The 24,030-nt window shown below is 35.3% G+C and overlaps 1 protein-coding gene across 1 annotated transcript; it reads right to left on the reverse strand.

Moving 5' to 3' along the window:
* Window positions 1–2,568: 2,568 nt before the first annotated feature.
* On the reverse strand, window positions 2,569–23,828 carry PDX1 (pancreatic and duodenal homeobox 1). Its single transcript, XM_063444881.1, has 2 exons — window positions 23,358–23,828; window positions 2,569–3,469 (listed from the first exon to the last, which is right to left on the reverse strand). Exons 1-2 carry the CDS (start codon window positions 23,749–23,751, stop codon window positions 3,060–3,062), a joined length of 804 nt encoding a protein of 267 aa, XP_063300951.1. The 5' UTR covers window positions 23,752–23,828; the 3' UTR covers window positions 2,569–3,059.
* Window positions 23,829–24,030: the final 202 nt, after the last annotated feature.

Here is a 24,030-nt window from a genome sequence, read left to right on the forward strand (position 1 = left end):
GGTGGATTAAGTAACCAATCAGAGAGTTATGAGTCACGGAATTAGGGAGTTATCTACCAAGCGGCTGCAAGAGAAGTCCTGAGGTGCCGAAGTCCCGAAATTCCGAAATGCCAAAATTCCAAAGTGTCGAAGTGCCGAAGTTGCCGAATTTCCGAAGTGCCGAGTTTCCGAAGTGCCGAAGTGCCGAAGTGCCGAAGTGCCGAAGTTGCCGAAGTCTTGAAGTGCCGAATTGCCAAAGTCCCGAATTGCAAAAATCCGGAATTTCGGAATGCCGAACCAAACTGAAATTTTTTTCCCATGCACATGCCTAATTAAAACCAAAAGCAAATTTTTTTTTAGCCTTTCATAATAATTAATATACCATACTTTTGATAAATTTTAAAGCTCACCTATACAGTTTTCGAGTTCCATAATTTTTCCCTTGAAAACTAGCACGAACGATTTCAAAAGAATAATTAATTGTTTAAGATAATACATATGAGAGATAGCTCAGTGGTTAAAGAGACACTATAATCACCAGAACAACTACAGCTTATTGTATTTGTTATGGTGAGTATACTCATTCCCTTCAAGCTTTTTGCAGCAAACAATTTTCAGAGAAAGGGCAGTGTTTACATTACAGCCTAGGCATACCTCCACTGGCCACTCCTCAGATGGCTACTAGAAGTGATTTCTGGGACAGTGCTGCCCACTGTGCAGTACTGCCATTCAGTGTATCCACTCTCTGCATGCTGACACTGAGCTTTCCTCATAGAGATACATTGATTCAATGCATCTCTATGAGGAGATTCTAATTGGCCAGCGCTGTGTTTGGCTTGTGCTGGCTCTGCCCCTGATCTGCCTCTTTGACAGTCTCAGCCAATCCTATGAGAAAGCATTGTGATTGGCTTTTCATCAACACTTCTGATGATGTCATCCAAGCAGGCAGATAAGAGACAGAGCCAGCAGCAGCATACCATAATTGAAGTAAGATTTTACTATATTTAGGGGAGCCAGAGGGGGGAGGGAAAGGGTGGAGTCAGGGGGGATAGATGGTGTTAGGACTAAGACTATTATACATGTTTGTGTTCCTGACCCTATAGTGTTACTTTTATAGTACACTTGATCTATTTTCCATTTTTGCTTTAAAATGGGAAGTATTCTTTCTGGTCTTTAAAATTATTTTCATATTGGATTTTAGTTACCAATATTTAAGCTTACTACACTTCTTGGTTAAATGTACTTAGCTGGAGGCTGAGTACATTTTGTGTTCATTTGAATTCATGTGCAATCATAGTATGTAATTATTCTATAGGTCAATATAACTATTTCTCGTTTGGGAAACACTCCAAGCACCAGAACTACATGGCACTGTAGTAGTTATGATGAAAGGAATGCCCTGGTGCCCCTCTTTGATGTATGTAGCCTGCCGGTCATTGGTAACCTCTTCTAGGAGAGCTGGAAGTTTTCTGTGTTGAACTAAGGCCAACGATAAGGAGCACTGTGGAGGAAGTTATAGCACATCATTTTTCAGAAAAAGAGTCTTGCATACTTCCAAGCAGTGCCTGGTTTCCTTTTAGGCAGAGTAGGCACCTGTCCTTTTACCCCTCTCAAGCATTTAATCCTCCGACCAACCTACGTAATCCAACTCTGAACCTAACCTCTTTCTAACCTCAAACTTCCCTTTACCTTAACCACTGCTAACACTTTCTGTGACACTACACATACACTCACTATACTTACAGATCCAAACACAATAGATGAAACATGCACAAATATATTTAATAAAAAATTTATGCCTTCATTATCCTATTCATTTATTAAACACACGTTATTTGTCTCTTCTTTTCTTGGGGTGAGGAAAATGATAACGAAATACTTGACATGTAATATCCTGACATGCTTCCAAGGTGAGAAACTCAGTACCATTGCGTATGTTAAATTAATATCTATAATTCTGGACCAATTTGAAATGTATTTTTCTTTGTAAAATAATGATTATTATAAAATTGAATTTAATTGTATGTTTTATAAGTTCACATTAACATTGTCAACTTTCGGAAGATATCTTTTATTTAAATAACAAGAAAGAAAAGTACAAAAGACATTACTTCAATACTGGAGTGTGTGAGTTTATAAATAAATTAACCCTTTAAGAGTAATACGTGTCACTGCTAAAAGGAAAAGTCTTAATCTACCTAAAATAAAATTTAAAAAAATTAGTAAGATCAGATCTCTAGGGACTAAAAAAAGATGTATAATGGATGGTCACACCAACAGGCAATAAGCAATATACACATGCCCTATTAGCTTTGAAGGCAATCTTCCTTTCGGCCAACATCAACAGTCATGGCTGGATTCTCAAAAAATCAAACTAAGTCACAAACATGATTAGAATGCTTGCATGTGGTTTTAGGGACACAGTCTATAGTACAATTGTGATCTAATAAACTTTGGAAAGGGAAAGAGGTCTACAATCTCCAGATGGTTTCATAAAATATATAGACTCTATATAGAGTGTGTATTAGCTACAATAAAGTCAGTAGACTTCTTGAATATTTCGTGTTTTCCTTATAGTCTTACTTATAGACTGATAGTTAGTCTTGTTTGTCATGTTGGGATATGGACATCTTGGGTAAACTTTCTGATACTCACCACTAACTGAGAAAAAATAAGGACTTAATAAAAATATAATCAAAAATATATATCACGTGGTTTTAATTTCCATTATAAGGCTATCATCTGAAGACCCTGACAGGCAAATTCTAGTTCATTTTTTAAAACACCTTACGGACAGTATTCTCTATTTAAAGCCACTTTATACATAGTTACATACATACATGACAGTATAATACTACAAATACTTTTTTAAAAATTGACATTTACAGAGTCTTAAGGAGATTTTTATAACTACTATATAAAGGCATGGATCTTATTTAAATGTAATTTACTGACGAAGATGGCTTATTTTGAAGCCATTGCTTTCTGTTTATTGTGTCCAAGAAATTATTATTTCTTTAATACTTCAGTTTTCACAAGATGTGATCTAACATGTTTTTTTATTTTTTTTAATATATAAATTATCGTTTTTCTGCCTGCCTCAGTGGTCCAGTAGATGGTGTAGAACTAGGTTGTGATGAAGATGAGATTGGAAGAGGAGGGGAGAGCACAAGGTCTCTTGAGGAAGGTGTATTTCCATGACACTGAGGTTCATCCTTTATATCACCAGAAGATACCACAGAGTCTTGCTCTGGGTCACTTCCTCTTCCTCTCTTTTTATCTTCTTCTTTCTTCCATTTCATTCTACGGTTTTGGAACCAGATTTTTATGTGTCTTTCGGTCAGGTTGAGCATAACTGCCAACTCTACCCTTCTAGGTCTTGATATATATTTATTGAAAAGGAACTCTTTTTCCAACTCCAGAAGCTGGGCCCTTGTGTACGCGGTTCTTGTTCTCTTGTTCTCTTCTTGTTCCATCATGTATGATCCACCTGGAAAGACAAACATTATTCAATGACTTGGTTTACCAAACTCTCAATCCTCTATCTATTGCCTCCGATCTAGGTAACACAAAATAAAATGTTTTTTTCCAAGGGGAAATAATACAAAATTAAACAGCACACAAATTCAACGGGATTGTATCTCGTTATAGATGTACAGATATAGTTTAAAATATAAAGGTCACAAATAATGACCATTAAAGAAAACATGCAGACATTTAGTGCTTATTCTTGACCCATGTATTATGATGGTAAAGATCATTGTGTAGGCACCACAAATTACTTTTTAGATGCTACGATGGACAAGTGGGCCCAAGTCTTTGGGTGATGAGCTGCATTTACTTCTTGTCAAAATCAGAGGCAAGTGGATGGGTATGAATTATTGAGGATCAAATCAGTTAGCCAGTGATGTGGGTTTTTTGAGTATGCCATCACTCAGAAAGTAGCAGAATATTTTTTTCTACTATTTTGTGTTTGTCGTGTAAGCAAAAGTAGGTTTCGTTAGCTTCTTATGTGCAATGTATAAAGCCACTCTTTGTCAGCTAAGCGCGGAAAGATTTCCAGACATAAATATGGAGTTCATATATAGGTAAAGGATATGCACACTATCCCTTGTTCTGGAATCCTGGGTGCAACAGAGACTGGATAAGCCCCAGTACCAAAGGGACCAAATATCAGATTTAAATGTAGAAAAGAATCCAGGCACTCCAAGGTATTCCAACAGATAGGCAATTTTATTGGTCACAAGCACCAAAAAACAAAGTTTTGACAAAGGTGGTCGAAACTTTGTTTTTTGGTGCTTGGGTCCAATAAAATTGCCTATCTGTTTGAATACCTTGGAGTGCCTGGATTCTTTTCTACATTTAAATAAATATGAAGTGAGCATTTTGGTGTCATTGATAAGGTGCCAGATGATTTAATACTGTCATGTGTGCACCCATTGTTTATGTAATTATTTAAAAGAAACAAGTCTTGTATATTATTTACACTTCTCATTATCGCTATCTTAACCAACTTTTGTTTTAGGTTTACTGTTACTGCAGTAATGATGCTACATCACGGTTTGGATATAATCTAAGCTCAGAATTGAGTTTCGGATGGAATTATTAAATTATGAAGATAGAGTTTGGGGCAGAGTGTTGATGCTACAAAATAATGGTTAATGTTCTTTTTATTAATAGTGTTCATGAACATACAGGCAATGATTTAGGACAAGCATGTCAAACTCAAAGGCTAACACAGGCCAAGTAAACAAGGTTTAAAGGGACACTGTAGGCACCCAGACCACTTCTGCTCATTGGAGTGGTCTGGGTGCCAACTCCCACTACCCTTAACCCTGCAAGTGTAATTATTGCAGTTTTTCATAAACTGCAATAATTACATTGCAGGGTTAACTCCTGCAGGGTCACTTCCTAGTTTCTAGCACAGGTTTCCTGTGCTAGAGCATCGCTGGACGTCCTCACGCTGTGTGAGGACCTCCAGCGTCGTTCAAAACCGCATAGGAAAGCATTGAAATTATTTTTCAATGCTTTCCTATGGGGAGACGTAATGCGCATGCGCGGCATTTCCGCGCATGCGCATTAGGTCTCCTCGGCCGGTGGGCGAGATTAGTCTTGCCCACCGGCCGACGTAATCACAAGGAGGAGCGTTGCAGAGGCGGAGACAACGGCGAGGGACATCGCCGCTGTCCCAGGTAAGTCACTGAAGGGGTTTTCACCCCTTCAGTAACCGGGGATTGGGGGGTAGGAGGGAGAGGGACCCTCCAGTGCCAGAAAAACGGATCGTTTTTCTGGCACTGGAGTTTCCCTTTAAGTTGATGTGGGCTGCAAAAAAAACCCCAAAACTTCAGTTTTCATAGAAACGTAGGTTTAATTTAGAAAAGTACAGTATAAAAATGTTGCCTAATTGACATTGTACGTCCTCACGCTCATAAGGCTTCAAAGTAAACAAATGAGCAAATTTATTTTAAGAAGACGTGCATGTGCATATAAATATTGTTTCAATCCATTCACCTTGACATATTAAGAAAAGTTTGGTAATGGGACCGAAATGGTGAATGATGTTATCTTGTTGATTTTTAAGTTTTATGAGTGTGTTATGCACTTTGGCTGAGATCAAAGTGGTCATGGTGCCTGAAATTTATATGTGCAACATTTTGCTTTAAAACCCTGCACATACAGAGATAAACAACTCCAGGCTGGCTAATGTCAATTCTCTGCAAAATTGCCATGACACCAGCACACTCTGCATGCTTGTACAATACAATCAATGGTGACGCGACCCCCTAAGTGCCACCCCTGTGCCCCCTCAGTGCTCCCTGACATCTCTCCCCCACCAGTGGGCAGAGAGAACTTAGCCTCCAAGATAAAGAAAAAAAAAATAACAAATGCATTTGAGTGGGACAGGAGCATGATCTACACACCAAAACAACTTCATTAACAGAGGGCTAAAATCCTTGTCTTGAACATTGCTTAATAGCAATCTTTAAAAATACTTTAATTAAAAACAATATTAATTAATTCACTCTCACACACACACTGCAACTAAATGGCATCAGCAATCTCATTCCCTTGCAACATTTACTGCTATTCAAAGCCAAAATTCAGAATAAACCTTGATTTACTCTGAATTCCTATCATTCCACACTTTAATGAGTATGTCTGACACTCTTCATATCTTTGTTTGGTAGAATCTGAATCTAAACCTATGTGTTCCTATGGGGCAGTGGGCGATGCCCAGTAATTGAGCCTTCTGGCCAAAAAGGTACAGAACATTATGAAGTTATTTTCTGTTTAACAGGCAATCGATGGTTAATGTCTTTATGTTTTAATAATAATTGCCTCCTCATTTACCTGAGCTTCCAATGTCCTCATTATCCCTATACCAATACTCCTTTTGCATCCGCCACTGCCCAAAATAACCTTCCTCATTCTTTAATTTTGTTAATCTTGCTGAAAATATCTTAAAGGACCACTATAGGCACCCAGACCACTTCAGATCAATGAAGTGGTCTGGGTGCCAGGTCCCACTGGTTTTAACCCTGCAGCTGAAATGCTTTATTTTCATTGAGGCTTAATCCAGCCTCTAGTGGCTGTCTACCTGTTTGACGAGTTTGTCTACAAGTTTGTTTTCCTGGCACTATAGTGGTCCTTTAATTTCAAAAAACATACTGTGCTCCCTATGGTCGGTGAGTGCAAAAACACATACCCATATTAGCCTGCCTAGAACAGGCAAAAGGGTGGGAATGTAACAGGCAGAAAGATCCATGTAATATTCTTGCATAGAGTCCCTTATTGCAGTGTTACATTTATTCACTTTGTTTAAACCTGCTGTAGTGATGAACATTGGCCTATGACTTTCACTTTATGGTCTACATTGCCACAATGTTTGTAAAAAAAGCACACATGGTGCCCACAAGGTAGATCCCCTAAAGTGGGTGAGCTACAGCTCTTTGTCAGCCTTTAGAATGGCAAAACATCCCGAAAGTTGTTGTTAGGACCCCATCTCACTCACCTAGAATTTCCTCTCTTTCCACGGCTGATGTTGTTCATCTTCAGTGCATACTGGATCCACCTGTGTGAATTCTATTGTCTCCTTGATAAATGACAAATTTTGCCTGTTATTTAGTTCATGGTCCTGTGCTCTCTGCCCCTGACCTTGGCTTCCCTTGACTATGATTTCACTAATCCCTATCTGGTAACCTAATTTTTGGTTTATCACTGCTATCTGGACTCCTCCTGTCAAAACCGTAACTGTTGTAGTTTTAAAATATCTGTGGTCTACTTTTTGAGTAATCCTGAGCAATGTTATAAGCTGTTATAGGCTGTCCAATGATCTTTATATTCAATGAGCAAGCTAGAAAGCAATCCAGAACATTTCCAAAATGGAATGCCTCACTCAATAAGTGTTATTAAGGTTTAAGAGCACTCTGTGCTGGAACTAAGTTGTTCGCTACAAGAGTCTGAGTGGCTGTAAACGGCAAGATTTACTCCTTAAGGGCTAAAATAAAGCAAAAGACAAATTTGAGCGCTAGTCTCTAATTCCACCTATGCTTTTCCCAATTTCTGCCAGTAAAGGTGATGTTATATATAAAAAAATTGGCTTGCATTATTTGTGTCAATATATAAGTTACAGGCTTATTAACGAAAGTGAAATTTCCAGGAATTAAAAGTAAATTTCAAATTTTAGGTTAAAATAAGTGATGACATACCTGATTTGGCAATTTTTGGACCAAAATTCAATGCACACTTTGAATTCATTCGAAATCCAAACTATTTCACATTTACTCCCCTTGAGCATCTTTCCACATTGTGCCTCTAGCATGTTCGAAAGGTTGTCATAGTCTATGCAGTTTTATGACCCTATTGCATGTATGTTCAACTTTTGATGAATTTGGCACCAAACCAGATATAAAGATCAAGGTGAACTAAATATAGAGATACAAATCATACGCCCCAAATCGGGATCCTTAGTCCAACTCTTGAAGCCTGTTTTTGTTTGTACTCGTAGTATGTCAACAAAATATCAAAAGGTCGATAATTAACTGTCCAAAGTTCTTGGATACAATATTACCTAGATTGCCGAATATGTTGGTTTTAATTATGGGCACATGGGACAAATGCACGTTTCTCCTGGATCAATATACCTGTTACCTGTGGGGACTTTGGACTTTTTTAGGTTAGTTACCTGTCAGTAGCCAACAAAGACTGGAGTATTATCAAGAGGAATAATCAATAAGCCCTACCCCAGCCCTGCCGGAGAAAGCTAGAAATAAAATTCTAGAGTACAATCCTATAACTATTTGAACGAAGCAGTGCCACATGTACAGTGTGCGTAATTAACTAAACGGTTGTGTTTATTTCTTATAATGATTAAAAAAAAATTAAAAAAATGACCCAATTCATATACAGATGGTTTCAGGTGCCCGATGTGCTGTGGGTTCCCATGCTAATGTGCTCACACAAATATTTTGTGGTTGAAAGGGCATCATCAGTCCTATTTTCTAGGTAGAGAGAATGGTCATGGAGGAGGGTACTGAGTATTTTTGTTTATACAATCACTTGTTGGGAATTCCCACAATTGGTCCTAGGAGACAGGAACGGGTACCCTTGGTGGTGGACTGGAGCTTTAAAACCATGGCAGTATTTCATGCAGTGTCACATTCTGGCAACGGCTTTCTATACTATTCATTTTTTCTTCTTCTTTTTTTTATTTTAGAACAATGAATGTAAATATAGGTCTGTGACAATTTAGTGTTCTTGTCCATTGTAGATATTTATTTTAACATTTTGTGTTAATCGTAGTTTTGTATTGGATATCTATCCATATTTTATATAGATATCACTGCGCTATTATAATTCTTTAATTTGTACTGTGTCTGTGAAATGATCTCACCTGCATTACTGTGGTCTAAATCCTGGTGTGATTTACTAAGATCCAAGTCTGTATACTCATGGATTTGCAGAAAGATTTGACATTTAATCCAGCCTGTAATCCATGGTGGCAAGTAGATTTTCTGATTTGGTTTCTATAAGTGGCATACATAATATCTACCGGGCTCGATATCACATCATCCTAGTTGACGGAACTAAAATGATTTATTTGTCTACCGTGTGTATATCTATAATATGGCATACATTGGAGATTGAGTAGAAGAGTCGATCACTTTGCTTTCCAGATTAGATCCCCAGGTATATTTGGAATCAGGGGTTACCTATCCAGATTCCAGTTTTATTGAGCCCACTTCAACCCCCTGTTATCGCTGAAGACAATACGTAAGCGCTCATACTTTTTGCATTGCTGAAGAGATGGCAAGTATCAGTAATGAAATAGACTATACTGCCACTAATCTTACAAAATTGTGATTCAGCCTATATTGTATCAGAGGTAACAAACTATCACAACTGATTCAGACCATCTGGTTCCAAATGTACATAATTCATTGCACCCTACAATTGTCACAATTCTCATGTTTATGTTTCACAACCTGCATCATACTTCACTGGCTGCAGACTTATAACCTGTAATACAGGTGCAAATGCTCCCTAAATGGTGGACAGGAGAGAAGCGGTTCTCCTAAATTATGTTTTTCCCATTAAAATATCTAAACATTTCTTGTTTTTTTGCTTGTTTTTGTTTTACATCTGACCAAAAGCATCAAGGACATTTCATAGTATTGAAGTTAACAGACAGCAATCAGTGCGTGATATCTCTGCTTGATTTGGTTGACCTAGAAGAAGGTAAGACTTAAACAGTGGCGTCACTAGGGTTGGTGTCACCCGGTGCGGTAACTCATGGTGTCACCCCAAACCCCTTAATAATTAGTTTTTTTGTTTGTTTGTTTTTTACTAATGTAACTCGTAAATCATAACTCCCATATAACACTAAATGTAATGGCAATAGTGACATTAACAATTAGGAAAATTAAAATGACCTTTAAATAACAATATCATATGAAAATAATAGAATTCGAGCTGTGGGCACAGCGGCATCCGATCCAGAGGTGACACCATCGCAGGACTCAGCCAGCCAGGTTAGAGGTTACTAAGTAAAGATCCTGCCTGGCTGGTGTTGGTGGTGTCACCCAGGGCCGGTCTTTGGTGTTCAGGCGCCTTGTGTGAGCCAATCTTGTGGCGCCCCCCACAATCTGCCGCCTTCACCCCTTCTACAAAACCCTGCCCTCCTTCAACAAACCCCTGCCCCCTTTCATCAAACCCATGGCCACCACTTCATCAATTCCCTGCCCTCTTCATCAAACCCCTGCTATCCCCTTCATCAAGGTTTCCTGCCCCCTTCATTAAATCTCCAGCCCCCCTTTACCAATCCCCAGCCTCCCTTCACCAGTCCCCAGCCCCCTTCACCAATCCCCAGCCCCCTTCACCAGCTTATAGCTTATATAACTAGCTCACAGTTTAATTTAATGGAAGGTAGCCATCCAGAGGACAACAGGTTAAGGAAGGATAAAGGAAAATAAATACAAATCAAAGTGGGGATGCCCCTTACACTTCACGTGGAGCTGTGAGGATACAAATTAACTTTATATTAGGTCTACTTGTCATTTTATTTATTTATTAATTTATTTATTTAAAACTGACTGCGGCAAGTGTGGATTCAGGACTTTCAAAGCAAACCCTGAGTCATGTCTATTACTTTATTTAATTTCAATATTTTATTATTAAAATAATTACAATTTAATATTTTGGGATAAACTTTTAAAACATATATTCTGAAAAAGGTTTTAAAATCTTAATATCTTAATAGTATCTGATACTTTTATATATATTATATATAAGTATATAAAATATACACAAAACGTAAAAAAATTCAAACAATTTGGAAAGCTTATCAACAAATAGGAAATTGAAGTCGGAGGTCTTGATTTAATATAGCTGTTTAAGCTTTCCAAATGATTAGTTATTTTTGGATAAATGTTCAAAGTGAATTTTTCAACATTTCAAAATATAAGTATATATAAATATAAACATATTACAAAACAGAACATCTTTTCTAAAATTTTAATAGTTTTAAAAGTTTATCCAAAAATATTCAATCATTTGAAAAACTTATCCAACGATATTAAAATCGAGACCAATGTCATTTTTGGTTCCAAGGATTGTGATATATGGAAGACAAAGCTTTGACTTTTCTGAAATATACCAAACTATGTAATGCAGCAGTTTACTGAATAAGACTCTAATAGAGGCCTGTACATAAATACAGGCCTTCTGTCTTATGCTGACATTATTCACTAAGCTACAAATTGAGAATTAGAAACTAATTGGCCCATCAGGAGTTTAAGAATTTCTGAGTTCAGTCGCGGTGGAATAGATTGAACACACAACTTTAAAGTGACCAAAGAAAACAAAATATATGAAATTTAAAATTTTATTTATTATTTTAATTAAAAAAAAATTTGGGGAGGAGTGTGATATAAATTGATCAAACAGACACAGAAGTTAACATATAAACATATCGCCAGGTTTAGATTGATTTGGAACACGGGCATAAAATAACGATACAAACTCATAGTTAGGCAAAGTTGCAAAAAAAACAGATTAACTTGGACAATATTTATGCAACCAATCAAAATATTTCCTTTATAATCTGTATAATAAAAAATACCATGTGATAGCAAGCTTGTACAGATAAAACAAGGTTTTACATATATAAATATGATGGTCATATCATGTTATTAAAGCCCGTACTGCACAGTGCATACAGTCCACGCATTTATCTCCATATTAATTGGTTTTACAAGCAGGAGTCCCTAAATTCAGGACACCATAGGGAGTTACACATGCCGCCTGTCTGAGATTAATGGGAATAATGCTCCTTAGCAACAGCCGCCCTTTGTAGCTGCCACTGTTATTAACTAGACTTAGCCCAATAAGGATAAGCGCAAGAAACTGGGGAGACAGATGTAGGGTGATTTCGGTCTCCCCAGCTCCCCTTTTGGCCTGTCACGACTGGTCTAGGGGTTGAGTTAATACCCTGTACTGCAACTCACAATCATCTCTGGAAGAATGGTACATGTATGCGCAGGTGATATCCTATGGTTAAAGGAACCCTAAACCTCAAAACGTATTTAAAAATATATGCAACAGTGAACAGGAAAATAATTACATCTTGAGGTTCGGAAGACATTCAATGAGTTAGCATTTTTTCTCCCTGAAGTTTTATATAATTTGGCCAGAACCCCTTGACTGAATTTCTTTGCATACAGAGAGTTGGAGAAATTTATATACACACAGGTAAGATTTTTGTCCTCATCTTTTGAAATGACACAAAATAACACAAAAATAATAGGGGTTGATGCACCGACCTGTTATAGTTCTCAAGGCAAATTGTATTAAAAAAAGGTAGGCACGCTAGTCCAATGCTATAAGAATATATACCCAAAAGAAACGAAACAGGGTGCTCACTCCAAAAGGTCCTATTCCTCAGGGGACAACAAATTTACAAATACTACTGAATGAGGAGCACAACCAAAAAGCCCCCAAAGTTTCGGCAGAATTTCATTTATCAAGAGAGCATGATGCATACATGAATCATAGCAAAAAAAAAAATATATATATACAAACAATCCAAAATAAATTCGTACCAGAAATAGTGATAGGGGGAAAAAAATCAACCAAAAAGCCCCCAACGTTTCGGCAGAATTGCCTTTATCAAGAGAGCATTTTTGGGGGCTTTTTGGTTGATTTTCTCCCTCTTCTCACTATTTGTGGTACAAATTAATTTTCTATCGTTTATATTATTTGTTGGGTTGTTCTGTTCAGGTATCCTTATGACTTTGCAGTAGCAATAGTACTATTGCATTTTTTTGCTATCATTCATGTATGCATGTAGTTGCAGAGTATCGTGTATGTTTCTTGTACTATGATTGTAATATTGATGATCTTCTGATATGCATTTGGTGATACCTGTTATTGTGGACCTAATTAATAGAGTGTCTTTTTATTATTATGGTTGTGCTCCACATTTAGTAGAATTTATAGTTCTCAAGGCAAACAGAACACTGTATATTTATAGGAGTTTATTCCCTAAACACGGACAGAGTTATTCACGAAAGGGAGAATTTATGATGAAAACAAGGTTACCGTAATTTCAATGTTATTATTATTGGTATTTGTATATCACCAGCTTATTCCGCAACGTTTTACAATATTCTGAACGGGGGAAAAGGGGGTTATTTAACAATAAATTAGACATTTACTAAATGTTACAGGAACAATAAGTAGATGAGAACCCTGCTCAAACAAGCTTACAGTCTAGAGGAGGTGGGGTATAAAACCACAACAGGGTCAGCAACCAAACAAGGTGGGAAAGTAACAGAACTGGAGGAAGGATGGAATGTGGCTCTTTAGGAGAGAGTAAGAGACAGATAGGTGACAGAGTTACTCTGGGATTTCAAAATAGTAATTTCATTTAGAAATTCTCTAAATCAACTATGCTTTCAGTCGCTACCCTGGCCTTAAATTTTAATTCACTTTGAATTCTCTCTTCAGTAAATAACCCTGTAAATTGTAGTGAATTTAAAGCTGAATTGCAGTTTTAAGGCATAAATAGCAGATTCAGGGGGGGGGGAAATCTATTCGGCTGTAGTCGCATTTTGACTGCTTTGGTCTTAATTTTGCCATTTTTTTCATTTCACAACAATTCAATTTTCGTGAGTAAATGACACAGCATATGTGTATGAAAGTTCTTTCCGCTTTGCATCAATTTGGTAGATAATGCATTTACTCAATTGTATGTATATACACTTTTATTAAAACCATAGTGAATAAGTCAACAATAGTGATATGTTATAGACTTTTCCTGCAACATGTATAACCAGTTGGGAATTTTAAAAAAATTAAGAAATTGTGGGGATATTTATCAAAGCAAAACAATTGCTTTTTGGATGCAAGTTTATAAATATCCCTCCAATGTGTCTCCCAACATTTAGGAAAGTGTCACAGGCAGTTTTATGCCTTTTTGGCATTTTTTTGAGGGGTGCAATGTATTACACTCAAACCAACAAATTTAAACATATAAAATTTTGGTGGTTCAACGGATTTATCAATCTACCTTTTTTTTGTCACCAGAAAGGTTTCATATTTCTCTTCTCACTTCTGCTTCACTTCTATAACTTTATTCTCCACTCTAAATTTGGAACTATTTTCTCAAATGGATAATTGAAAAATGTGGGAGTTTACGCAGAGAAAAGCAGAGCATTTTTAAATCATACTAAGCATAATTTAAGAATTATGAACAGATATAAAACCAAAAATAGACACTTTTCAAAATACTGCAATCAATCTTCCTCAGTTCCCATAAGGTTTGTTCATTACTACGTACTTTGCCACAGAATACTTGCTTTTGACTTGATAAATCTCGCTGTCTAAAGCTTTCTAAATGATTTAATATTATCGGATACATTTTTAAAATAATTTTAGATTATGATAAATATTTTCATTTTGATATATATATATGAAATAGTTCAGAAAAAAGTTTATCCAAAAATATTCAATCATTTGGAAAGCTTAGACAATATTTAAATAGAGGCCTTTATGCCTTGCTGCTGGTTTGGAAAATAAAAGAAGTTACGTCGGGAAAAAAAAGTCTAGTTTATTTATATTTCGTAAAAATACTCTTTCTGGATGTACAGTTGAAATCAGTCCAGGCTAATATTTAATTAGATATTTCAAATTTTGCTAAGATTGTCAGTGTTTAAAGGTGTTTTCAAGGATTCCAGGTGAAGTTAAAATATATATATATTTTTATCTAACGCTATTATTTTCGTAACTGATGATATGTATTAGTACAGCCAATAAAGATTTTCAGAATTAAGGCTCAAAACTGCAAACAAAAACTTGATTTATAGATACTTGTTTTGTTTGTTATGGTAAGTTTTTATGATGGGGAAAAAGCTAATTACTTCAGGAAAACAATTATGAAGCTGGGGAGAATTAGGTAAGCGGGTATCTATTCCAGATATTTTTTTTAATTTTAAGCTACATTTGGTAGAGGATCTCAGCTTACCAGTACCTGTAAGGCTATTCATTAAACTCTGAACTGCGATGAAATTAATCCAAATTGCAAAATTGATCTGAAAATATACAAGATTTGTTTAGAGCAGAGCTAAAGAATTTTCCTTAAAAGCTATTTTTGCCTAAATTTTTGAATTTGTTTTTCTGTAAATGTTAAACCATCCAGTTCTCTTATAACAAATTTGTCTGAATTTATTTTTTTCATGAGAAATCAAGTTTAATGTAGCATAACATGCCCATTCCATCTCCCCTATCCAAGTTTTTTGTTGTTGTTTTATTTAAATTAAACCTTGAGTCTTCCTGTTGCACACATGCTATTTTAGGTTATTCACTAACATTTGAATTGTCAAGAATTCAAAGTGAATTTAAAATTTTAGCCAAATTGAAAGCATATGTGACTTGGAGAATGGATCTCATATGCGGTCATGCTTTGTAGAATTCATTGTAAATCAGTATTGTGTAAATCAGTTTCTGTGCTTAGATATTGTATTATTTTCTCAACTCTTAAAAAAAATCATCCAGTAAAAGTTTTTTTTTTTATTATTAATTTGTGTGTTGGTTACAGTAATTGTGTCTTGTCTGAGTCAATATTATTTGGCAAATTTTACCTTTTTGAAAAACATGTATATATAGGTTTGAGCACTAATAACTGTTATTTCTGCTAATTCTCCATGTTTAACCTCAAATTAACACGTTTTCCGAATGATTCAATGCTAAAAAAACATTCTAAATTATTTATCTGCAAATATATATTTCCCATAGGCTTGAATGGTGTCTTCTGTAGCTAAATAATATGAACAGTTCTTATAACAGTATAGAATCATTTGGAAAGCGTATTAAATAGAGGACGTAGTGGGATATGTATAAGCATTAGATTGGGATATGTGTAAGAATTAGATTTGTGCATTGAGGAAAATTTAATTCAGGCAAACCATTTGTTTCTAAAAATTTAATTCAGGAGCTCTGATACTCATTTATTTAAAGTTTGGCTAGTCCAAACATTGTTCACAAAATATTTGGGAACATAATTTGGACAAACAGAAATAAATAAAAAAAAAAATATTAAAATATAGAGTGAAAATAGGCCAATTAATACAATTTGGTTCACTGACAAGTGAGAAAAAGTAGGCAATATTGGTGAAAAAAGGGGAAGCAGAAAAAAATATTATATAAATATATTTTTGTAATTTTAAATATAATTTGTTTAAACACTCCACCATTTTCTCTCTCTCTTGCCTGATCTGTGAATAATATCAACATTTAGTGGCTCTTCCCTAGCCATCAATCATCATTTTTCCTATCAATAATCTCTTTTTTTTGGAACTCCGTATCCCGAAGCAAACGACATGCTTATTCAACTTGCTAGTCAGTTGATCGCTTATACATCCATATGGCCTTTCAGCCTAAATTGACACAAACTGCAATTGGGCCAAAACCAAATGCACAACTCTAACAAATCATTCCAATGCAAAGTTTTAAAAATGCAGCAATCGCTATGGAAACCGATGGAATAACTTATTGCTCCTTTTTAGAACATTGCTCTATAATTGCTCATTATACATGACCCCCATCATTCTAACTGTGCTTATCTAATCTTAGACATTATTAGGTAGCTTTACTATCAGGTCAAGATTTTGAAACATATTTATTGTTTAAAAAAAAAACTCTATAATAACTGGAGTTTTCCTCTATACACTGTTTAAACATATTTATTTAAATATACTTGGGGTCTTTACCTGCAGCATTGGTGTAAAACATCAGTCTTTTTTACACCTGTCTACCCAAAAGATTTTCAGGATAATACTTAGGTCGCTGGTCATTGACGTACATTGTTAATTGTCTAACTATAATTAGAGAAAGAGAATTTTGTTTCTTGTGGATTAAATTCCCTGCTTTATGATATTTCCTTCACTATGATTTTAGAATGGGTATCAGTTAAACAGAAAGGGACGGAAAAGTAAACCAAATGTAAAATAAAAGTTAAAATGCGAACATAAATATATTTCTACACTTGCTTAAGATTATGGAAGAAATTACCTACTGCATGAAAGCATGATGTTCAGATTAGCATATTATTTGCAATTATCAAATCTTAATTCGCTACGTTTAAATGTATCTTTATTGGATGTTTAAAGCCACTGATTGGTCCAGCGAGACCGAATGCTCTATTATATCGCAGATATCTGTGAGCCTCGTGATACCTACCCCACTCCCTCTAGCATGTAAGCTCATTGAGCAGGGCCCTCAACCCCTCTGTTCCTGTGTGTCCAACTTGCCTGGTTACAACTACATGTCTGTTCGTCTACCCATTGTAAAGCGCTGCGGAATTTGTTGGCGCTATATAAATAATAAAATAATAATAATGACCTTCTCTCTTTCCTGTTTTTTCAAAAACTAAATAAAAATTGTGTTTGTTCTGAGCTAGTGTATACCTGATGGTTCCTAATAAAGGACAATAAAATAATAATGGTACTCTAATGATTTGATACATCTTACACAAGAGGTCCCTCATAAAATGACAGGGACAGCCTACATAAATGTAATGTATATTGTATTAATACGATGTCTTGGAGTTGCAAACAGATCATGATTTTTCTTAGAGACACTTACAAAGAATTCATGATTGTGTGCTACAATCTAAAAACAGGCAGAAAGGGTTTTTAACTACAAGAGCGCTGAAGTATGCATATATGCATCCACTATGTGTCCATGATTAAAATAATTATATGGTTAAGGAAGTTTTGGGTCGTGAGCTGGTATTGCCAATAGATCTTCTATTATTAGCCAATATGTGCTGCTTCACGACAACGACTAAGGATTGAGATTGTTCGGGTGCGAATAATAATTCTCTGGATATAAAAAAGGTTATTCGGTAAATTGTGTGTTGTCAGGCATTGGCCAGGAATTCACAAATTTAGTTGAGCTTGGTTTGGGTTCAAATTTGCAAATATTTTGTAAACTGCCAGCTTAGGGATTTATTTTCCGAAGACTTGGAAATTCAAAAAATATATTTGAAGTTAAGATCATCATTGATAACAAATACCCTTCCAAGTTCAAAATAAAATTTATTGAAAGTTGTTGATGGTGAAACATCTTATCAAAGTTCAACAAGAAGCAGAAAACGTCAGGGAGGACTCATTTCAGGAAAAATGGAGACAACTCTCAGGATTATTTAGTAAAGTGTAAATTGTTGTGCATTCAAAGTGAATTTCAAATCTTAGGGCAAAATCACAACATTTGAAAAATTCTCCAAACCGGCCATGTCTGATATTTTTGCTGAAATTTTCAAATTCACTTTGACTTTATATCGAATTCTCTACAATTCACAGTTTAGTGATTAAGCCTGTGAGCTGCAGATTTGGAAAGAAAGATTGCTGTTTAACAAAAAAGGTGCATTCTAACTTTGCTATGAATTAATTTTGAATTCTTCATAATTCACGCTGTTGTGAATAACCTTGTCTTAGTTGCCCAGCAAATAGTGAATTCACTGAGCAATCGTTCCCAAGATCAGGCTTAGTGCACCATACTTCCTCTGTATCATAGCTACCCAACTTGATTACTAAAACTTGACCTTTAACGAGGCAACACCACAATGTTACAAAGATCAACACCCTTAAGATGTAAATGTTTTTCACAATCACAACATTTGATTTGTTGTTTTTTTTTTAATTCTCCTCTTTTAGACAATATAATAATATAATTTTTTGAACAATTACAGTTATAAAATGTATACTTGCAAAGCTGTTGAAAATATTATCACGGGCGTTCAGTAACCAGGTTATTTATTTCTTGTAATCTCTTATCAATGTCCATTTAAATTAAAAAAAAAAATGGGATTTATTGTACAGCAAACTACAAATAAACTGTGAACAAAGCAAACTACAAATATAAAGTCAACACAATATATAATGTTTTGATTATCAAGATGGTATATTTTATAGTAATGTTTTCCCCATAGAAATACACAGTCATACACACACACACACACACACATACATATATACATGTACACATACACACACACACATAAATACACACACATACCTGCACACACTTTTTTTTATAATAATTAAAACCTTTCTATCTGCATAGGAAATATAACTCAAATATATTTCAAGAAAAACAGTTTGATTACTTTGTATATAATATGCATGCCTCTTAAAGTAGAAATAAACAATGTGTAACACATGCACTGAACTTTATATGTTTCTTAACTCAAGTCCTAGTGATTTAAGAATTGACCTTCAATAAATTCTCTCATAGGAATAGCAACTTCCTGTTCAATTAATATTACCTGCCATATAACTATATAACTATATATATATATATATATAAATGTCAAGGATAGCACTCCAAGGTAGTCCTTGGAGTGCTATCCTTGACATGTTTCTATATTTTGTGGCTGATAAGCACCGGGCAGTTTGATCTTCTATAGGTGGAGTGCAATATTATTTTGTTTTATATATATATATATATATATATATATATATATATATATGAATATATATATATATATATATATATATATATTTTTTTTTTTTTTTAAACCAAATTGCCAAAATTCAGGACAAAATAATAAATGTGGAAATTTCTCCAACTCAACTATAGTCACAACATTTTTTTAGCCTGAAATTGCAATTTAATTTTCAGTTCACCACAATTTGGTATTTACTGTATTCAAATCCATTAGTAATTGGTCTGCAGAGAATAGAAACGCATTTAGATGTAGCTCTGCAATAAGTTATAGATTTGAGGATCTGTTCCTTAATTAGCGAATTGTGGCGACTTGCAAAATGTAAGGCGAGATATCCAAATTGGAAATATATTAAAAAATGTGGTTTCTGCGGCTCTAATTTAGGCTAAGATTTAAATGACTGTTTTAAATTCATGATTATAATAAATCACGGGTGCAGTCATTAGATATATTGTTTATGGTTGATTTGCAGAATTTAGACAAAAATATTAGGTTAAAATATTAGCTCAGTTGCAGAATGTTTGGAAAACAGCTTTTCTTTTATTTAACTTTTTTTGTTTTTTTTACTTTTTTTGTTTATTCAACTCACCAATTTACTCATTAAAGTGTGAACTGTTGGGATATCAAAATTAACTCAAGTGAATTTAAGAGGGTTATTTAGTGAAGTGAGAATTTAAAGCAAATTTAAAATTTCCTCTGAATACCCTTTAAATTCCAGGCAATTTGTACACTGGTGAATCGCCCAGTCATTTATTAATGAAAGTGAAAACACTACAATGTGCTGTTTAGTGAATAGTTTACTTGGCGAATAATTCTCTGTAGAATAAGCCAACATTCAGGCTGTTTTACATTAAGCATTTGCTTTTTCTACTTTGAATAAACTCTAGAGAGGGAATAAACAATACACAAATATTTTTCCATCAAATCCCCATGTGCTAAATACGTGTTTTTAGTTTAAATGTAATGTTTTTAATACTATAGGAGTCCTGTACTGCACACACATATACTCAAATATGTAAAAAAAAATTAAAAAAATTAAAACTAAAATGCAGAAAATTTCCTGATTCGCAACCTTTCGTTCGCTGTATTTAATAGAGGCACAGAGGAAGTAACAGCGACAATAACCAACACCTGGGACAAGAGCAGGATTGTCTATACACATACATGACAAGTGTGGATTTATAATTATTTTTATTACCAACTCCGACACTAACACTGAGCACTGAATATTATGGCAGAATATTAATATCAATGGTATATTTCTAAATGCATTTTTCAAATCTCCTACTGACATCACACCTTGAATTAAAAACTGCAATGCACATTGTGACTGGCAATGGGGGATGCCCAAATATAGGGCAGCAGCAGTGCCTCCCCAGAGTAGTGGGAGTTATGCTCCAAGGCAGCAGATATTATTTGCTTTTGCAACTACAAATTCAGTCCCTCTCCCCATACAGTTTTTCCTCATAGGGAGCTGGGGCAAGATATGGAGTCCCACTGTCTCCCCAGCTCTTATCCAGGCATATCACTCAAGGGCGAGGGCATGATATAAAGACAGCAAGGAGTGTAGATCCCATCAATCTCAGACAGATGGGAACATGTTGTATTAAACAATTACAGGGATTCTAGTCCTAAATTAGGTAAAAGATAAAAGGTACATAAAACTGAATCATGTTTTATGAGGAAAATAATGCAAATTTTGGGATTATAAATCCCTTGTTTTTCTATTAAGGAGTTTTTCTATTTATTATGTCTCCAAAAAACGTCAGTGCTATTATTTTCCCATAATACACACTTAACTGCTCTTTGCAGACACACACATATATATATCTATGCACACACAGAATTTATTTTATTTTTTTTAAACTATGCTATACATCAGTGAGGAATATAATATTTTTTACTCCACATACAAATATTAAAATGGTCTTTGCCCCACAGTAATGTACACACCAGGTGTATACGGTGAGCCTTACTGGATAAATAATATTAATAACAACGAAACTAAGATATTTTGTGTTAAAGAAAACAGCAAGAGTTGTGTTCAAATTGCTAAAAAAAATTCCAAGAAAAATGGTATGGCCCACACAAACGTTTGTAAAACAAAATAAATCTGTGATTCAAACTGGGTTATTCACTAAGGTGTGAATTGCCAGGAATTGAAAGTGAACAGGCCAAACCAGTCAATTCGGAAACATAATTAATTTCAAAGATGATTTTCCACATCAGCTATTTTGGGCTAGAATTTAAGTTCACTAGGTGGATGGACTGTGGGAAATGTAAATTAATTAAAAGTAAATTTTAGCCAAAATGAAAACATACCTGAGTATTTAAAATCTGGCTATTCTGACCCCTAAAATTAGAAATTCACATTGAATTCATGACAATACACACTTTAGCGAATAAATCTGATAGTGAATTCAAAATGAATTTCTCATTTTAGACCATTATAGCAGAATTGGAAATATTCCTCTAGTCAGCTATATTTTTGTTTGGCTATTATGGTCCAAATTTTAAATTCGCTTTAAATTCATGACAATTTGTGAATATTCCCGTGAGCCATTTTTACACTCTAGCTTCCTGTCATTACTACATGTTTGTGGCAAAAGCCATAAAATATATTAATTACGCCATAGAAGTGCGTGCCTCGCACTAGGATGTAACCCGGATATTAATAGCGTTGTGCGTCCCACGGAAGTTTATGATATTTTGTGCCTTACTCTAGGGTAAAACAGGGACGTTTTCTAAGCCACGGATTAACAAGAATTAATTTTAAGAAGCACTAGTCTACACAAATGTGTACAAAGAACAGTCAATCATAGCTGTAAGCAGGCCGCATTCGCTCAACCTGGACATTTCAGGAACATGAAATCTCAGTTCCGGTTGCATTTTTCATTCTTTCTGGAGGAGGTTAAAGGGCAAGGAATATCAAAAATATCTCCCAGGAATATTACTAGAATATACATTTTCAAAAGTCTATTTGAGCAAAGTGATTAATAAAATATTTGCTTAACAGGTGTGACAAAAAGGTGCATAATGGGCCTTCTGATAACATTATGCAGCGAGATAGAGGGATATTGTTCTGAAACGGAATTTTCAGTACAAGTTGAGGCTTTACCAAAAGCTGCCAATCATTGAGGCACTGGGGCTCTATTCGCTAAACAGTGACTTGAGAACCAACTTGCAAATTTAGGCTAAATTGGATGAATTGGAAAAAATGTCTGCTTAGTGTGGTTGGCACATAAATAATTATTACTAGACATAATATTACTGACAAACGCTAAATCGTGTGTGTGTGTGTGTGTTAATTTATTTATAAAATATTTTACCAGGAAGAATACATTGATTTTCAAGTATACATTGCATTGTTACAATAATGATCTGCAATCATTAGTACACTGTTTTTTTTTTATTTTTAAGCATTTGAAGAAAGTAAAGAAATAAACCTATTTTATTTACAAATAGGAGACAAAAATAAAATTAAAACACCACTTCTAATAATAATTATAAAATAAAAATAGTTATAAGAATTAGGTGTGCTATTACTTAGACCAGAAAACAGCAATGGATAAAATCTTTAATTCACTGATGATAAAATATTTATCAAATTGACTATTTTGGCCTACCGTATACAACCAATTTGTAAACTGAACAGTCCAACATGCTGTTTAGTAAATAAGCCCACAATCTATCTCTTTAAGACTCTACTGGGTCTACCTTGTTGTGTTGTGTCAGGTTCTGCCCACTCCCCCCTTGTATTCTAGTCCTGTTAGCTGAAACTACACCATACAAGCTGTGATTGCTGATTTGCACTTCGAACTGCCTGTTAAACAATGTAATCATATAGATAGTCACTGGAGAATAGTCAGCTCACCTGCCCATTGTCCTTTCCATGTGTGTGACTTGGTAGATTTCATCCATGGGAAGGGTAGGAGGGTTCTATCCAACATTCCATTCTCAGGGTCTTCTTGGAATGCCATTCCCTGCTGCTGTGGGTGAGGAATACCTGGGAGATGGTGGTGGTGATGGTGATGAAGATGAGGTACAACAGGTTCCTCAGATATTGGTGGCACCTCATAAGGTGAGATATCTGGGGGGCTTCCTGGATCCAGAGCCACCAGGGGGTTGGAGTAGGAGACTGGTTGCTGCCTTCCCATGTAGAGACATGCTGGTGGGCTTGGGTTATAGTCCTGTCCATGAGCTCTCTGAAATGCACAGGACTCCTTGTAAATCTGTGCTTGGGAATAATAATGATCATCAGTGTTCATGGTGGGCAGAAGGTCGGGGAATCATAAGGTTCTCAGCCTGTTCCTGTCTAAGAAGCTTGCTGCCTTAGTTGACAGGTAGCTGCAGGGAATGACCAGCTTACCTGTGTTCCCTAGTCACATTGCTGTATCAAGGACCCATGTGATTTGGCAATGGGCATTGGATGGGAGTGGCTATGGCTAATATGGTAAGTGTAACTCATTACCTCTTTCTATCTGACTGCAAAGTTACTGACACAGTGTTACACAGACAGAATACAAGCACGGTCACTAAAGGGTGAA

This window comes from Pelobates fuscus, chromosome 1 (genome assembly GCF_036172605.1).
Source record: "Pelobates fuscus isolate aPelFus1 chromosome 1, aPelFus1.pri, whole genome shotgun sequence".
Lineage (NCBI taxonomy): Eukaryota > Metazoa > Chordata > Amphibia > Anura > Pelobatidae > Pelobates > Pelobates fuscus.

Excerpts from the sequence above, each read along its gene's own strand:
- PDX1 (XM_063444881.1), bottom strand. The coding sequence starts at position 23,751 with ATGAACACTGATGATCATTATTATTCCCAAGCACAGATTTACAAGGAG. Across the intron at positions 3,470-23,357 it reads ATGGAAAGGACAATGGGCAG|GTGGATCATACATGATGGAA; the intron begins GTGAGCTGACTA and ends TTGTCTTTCCAG.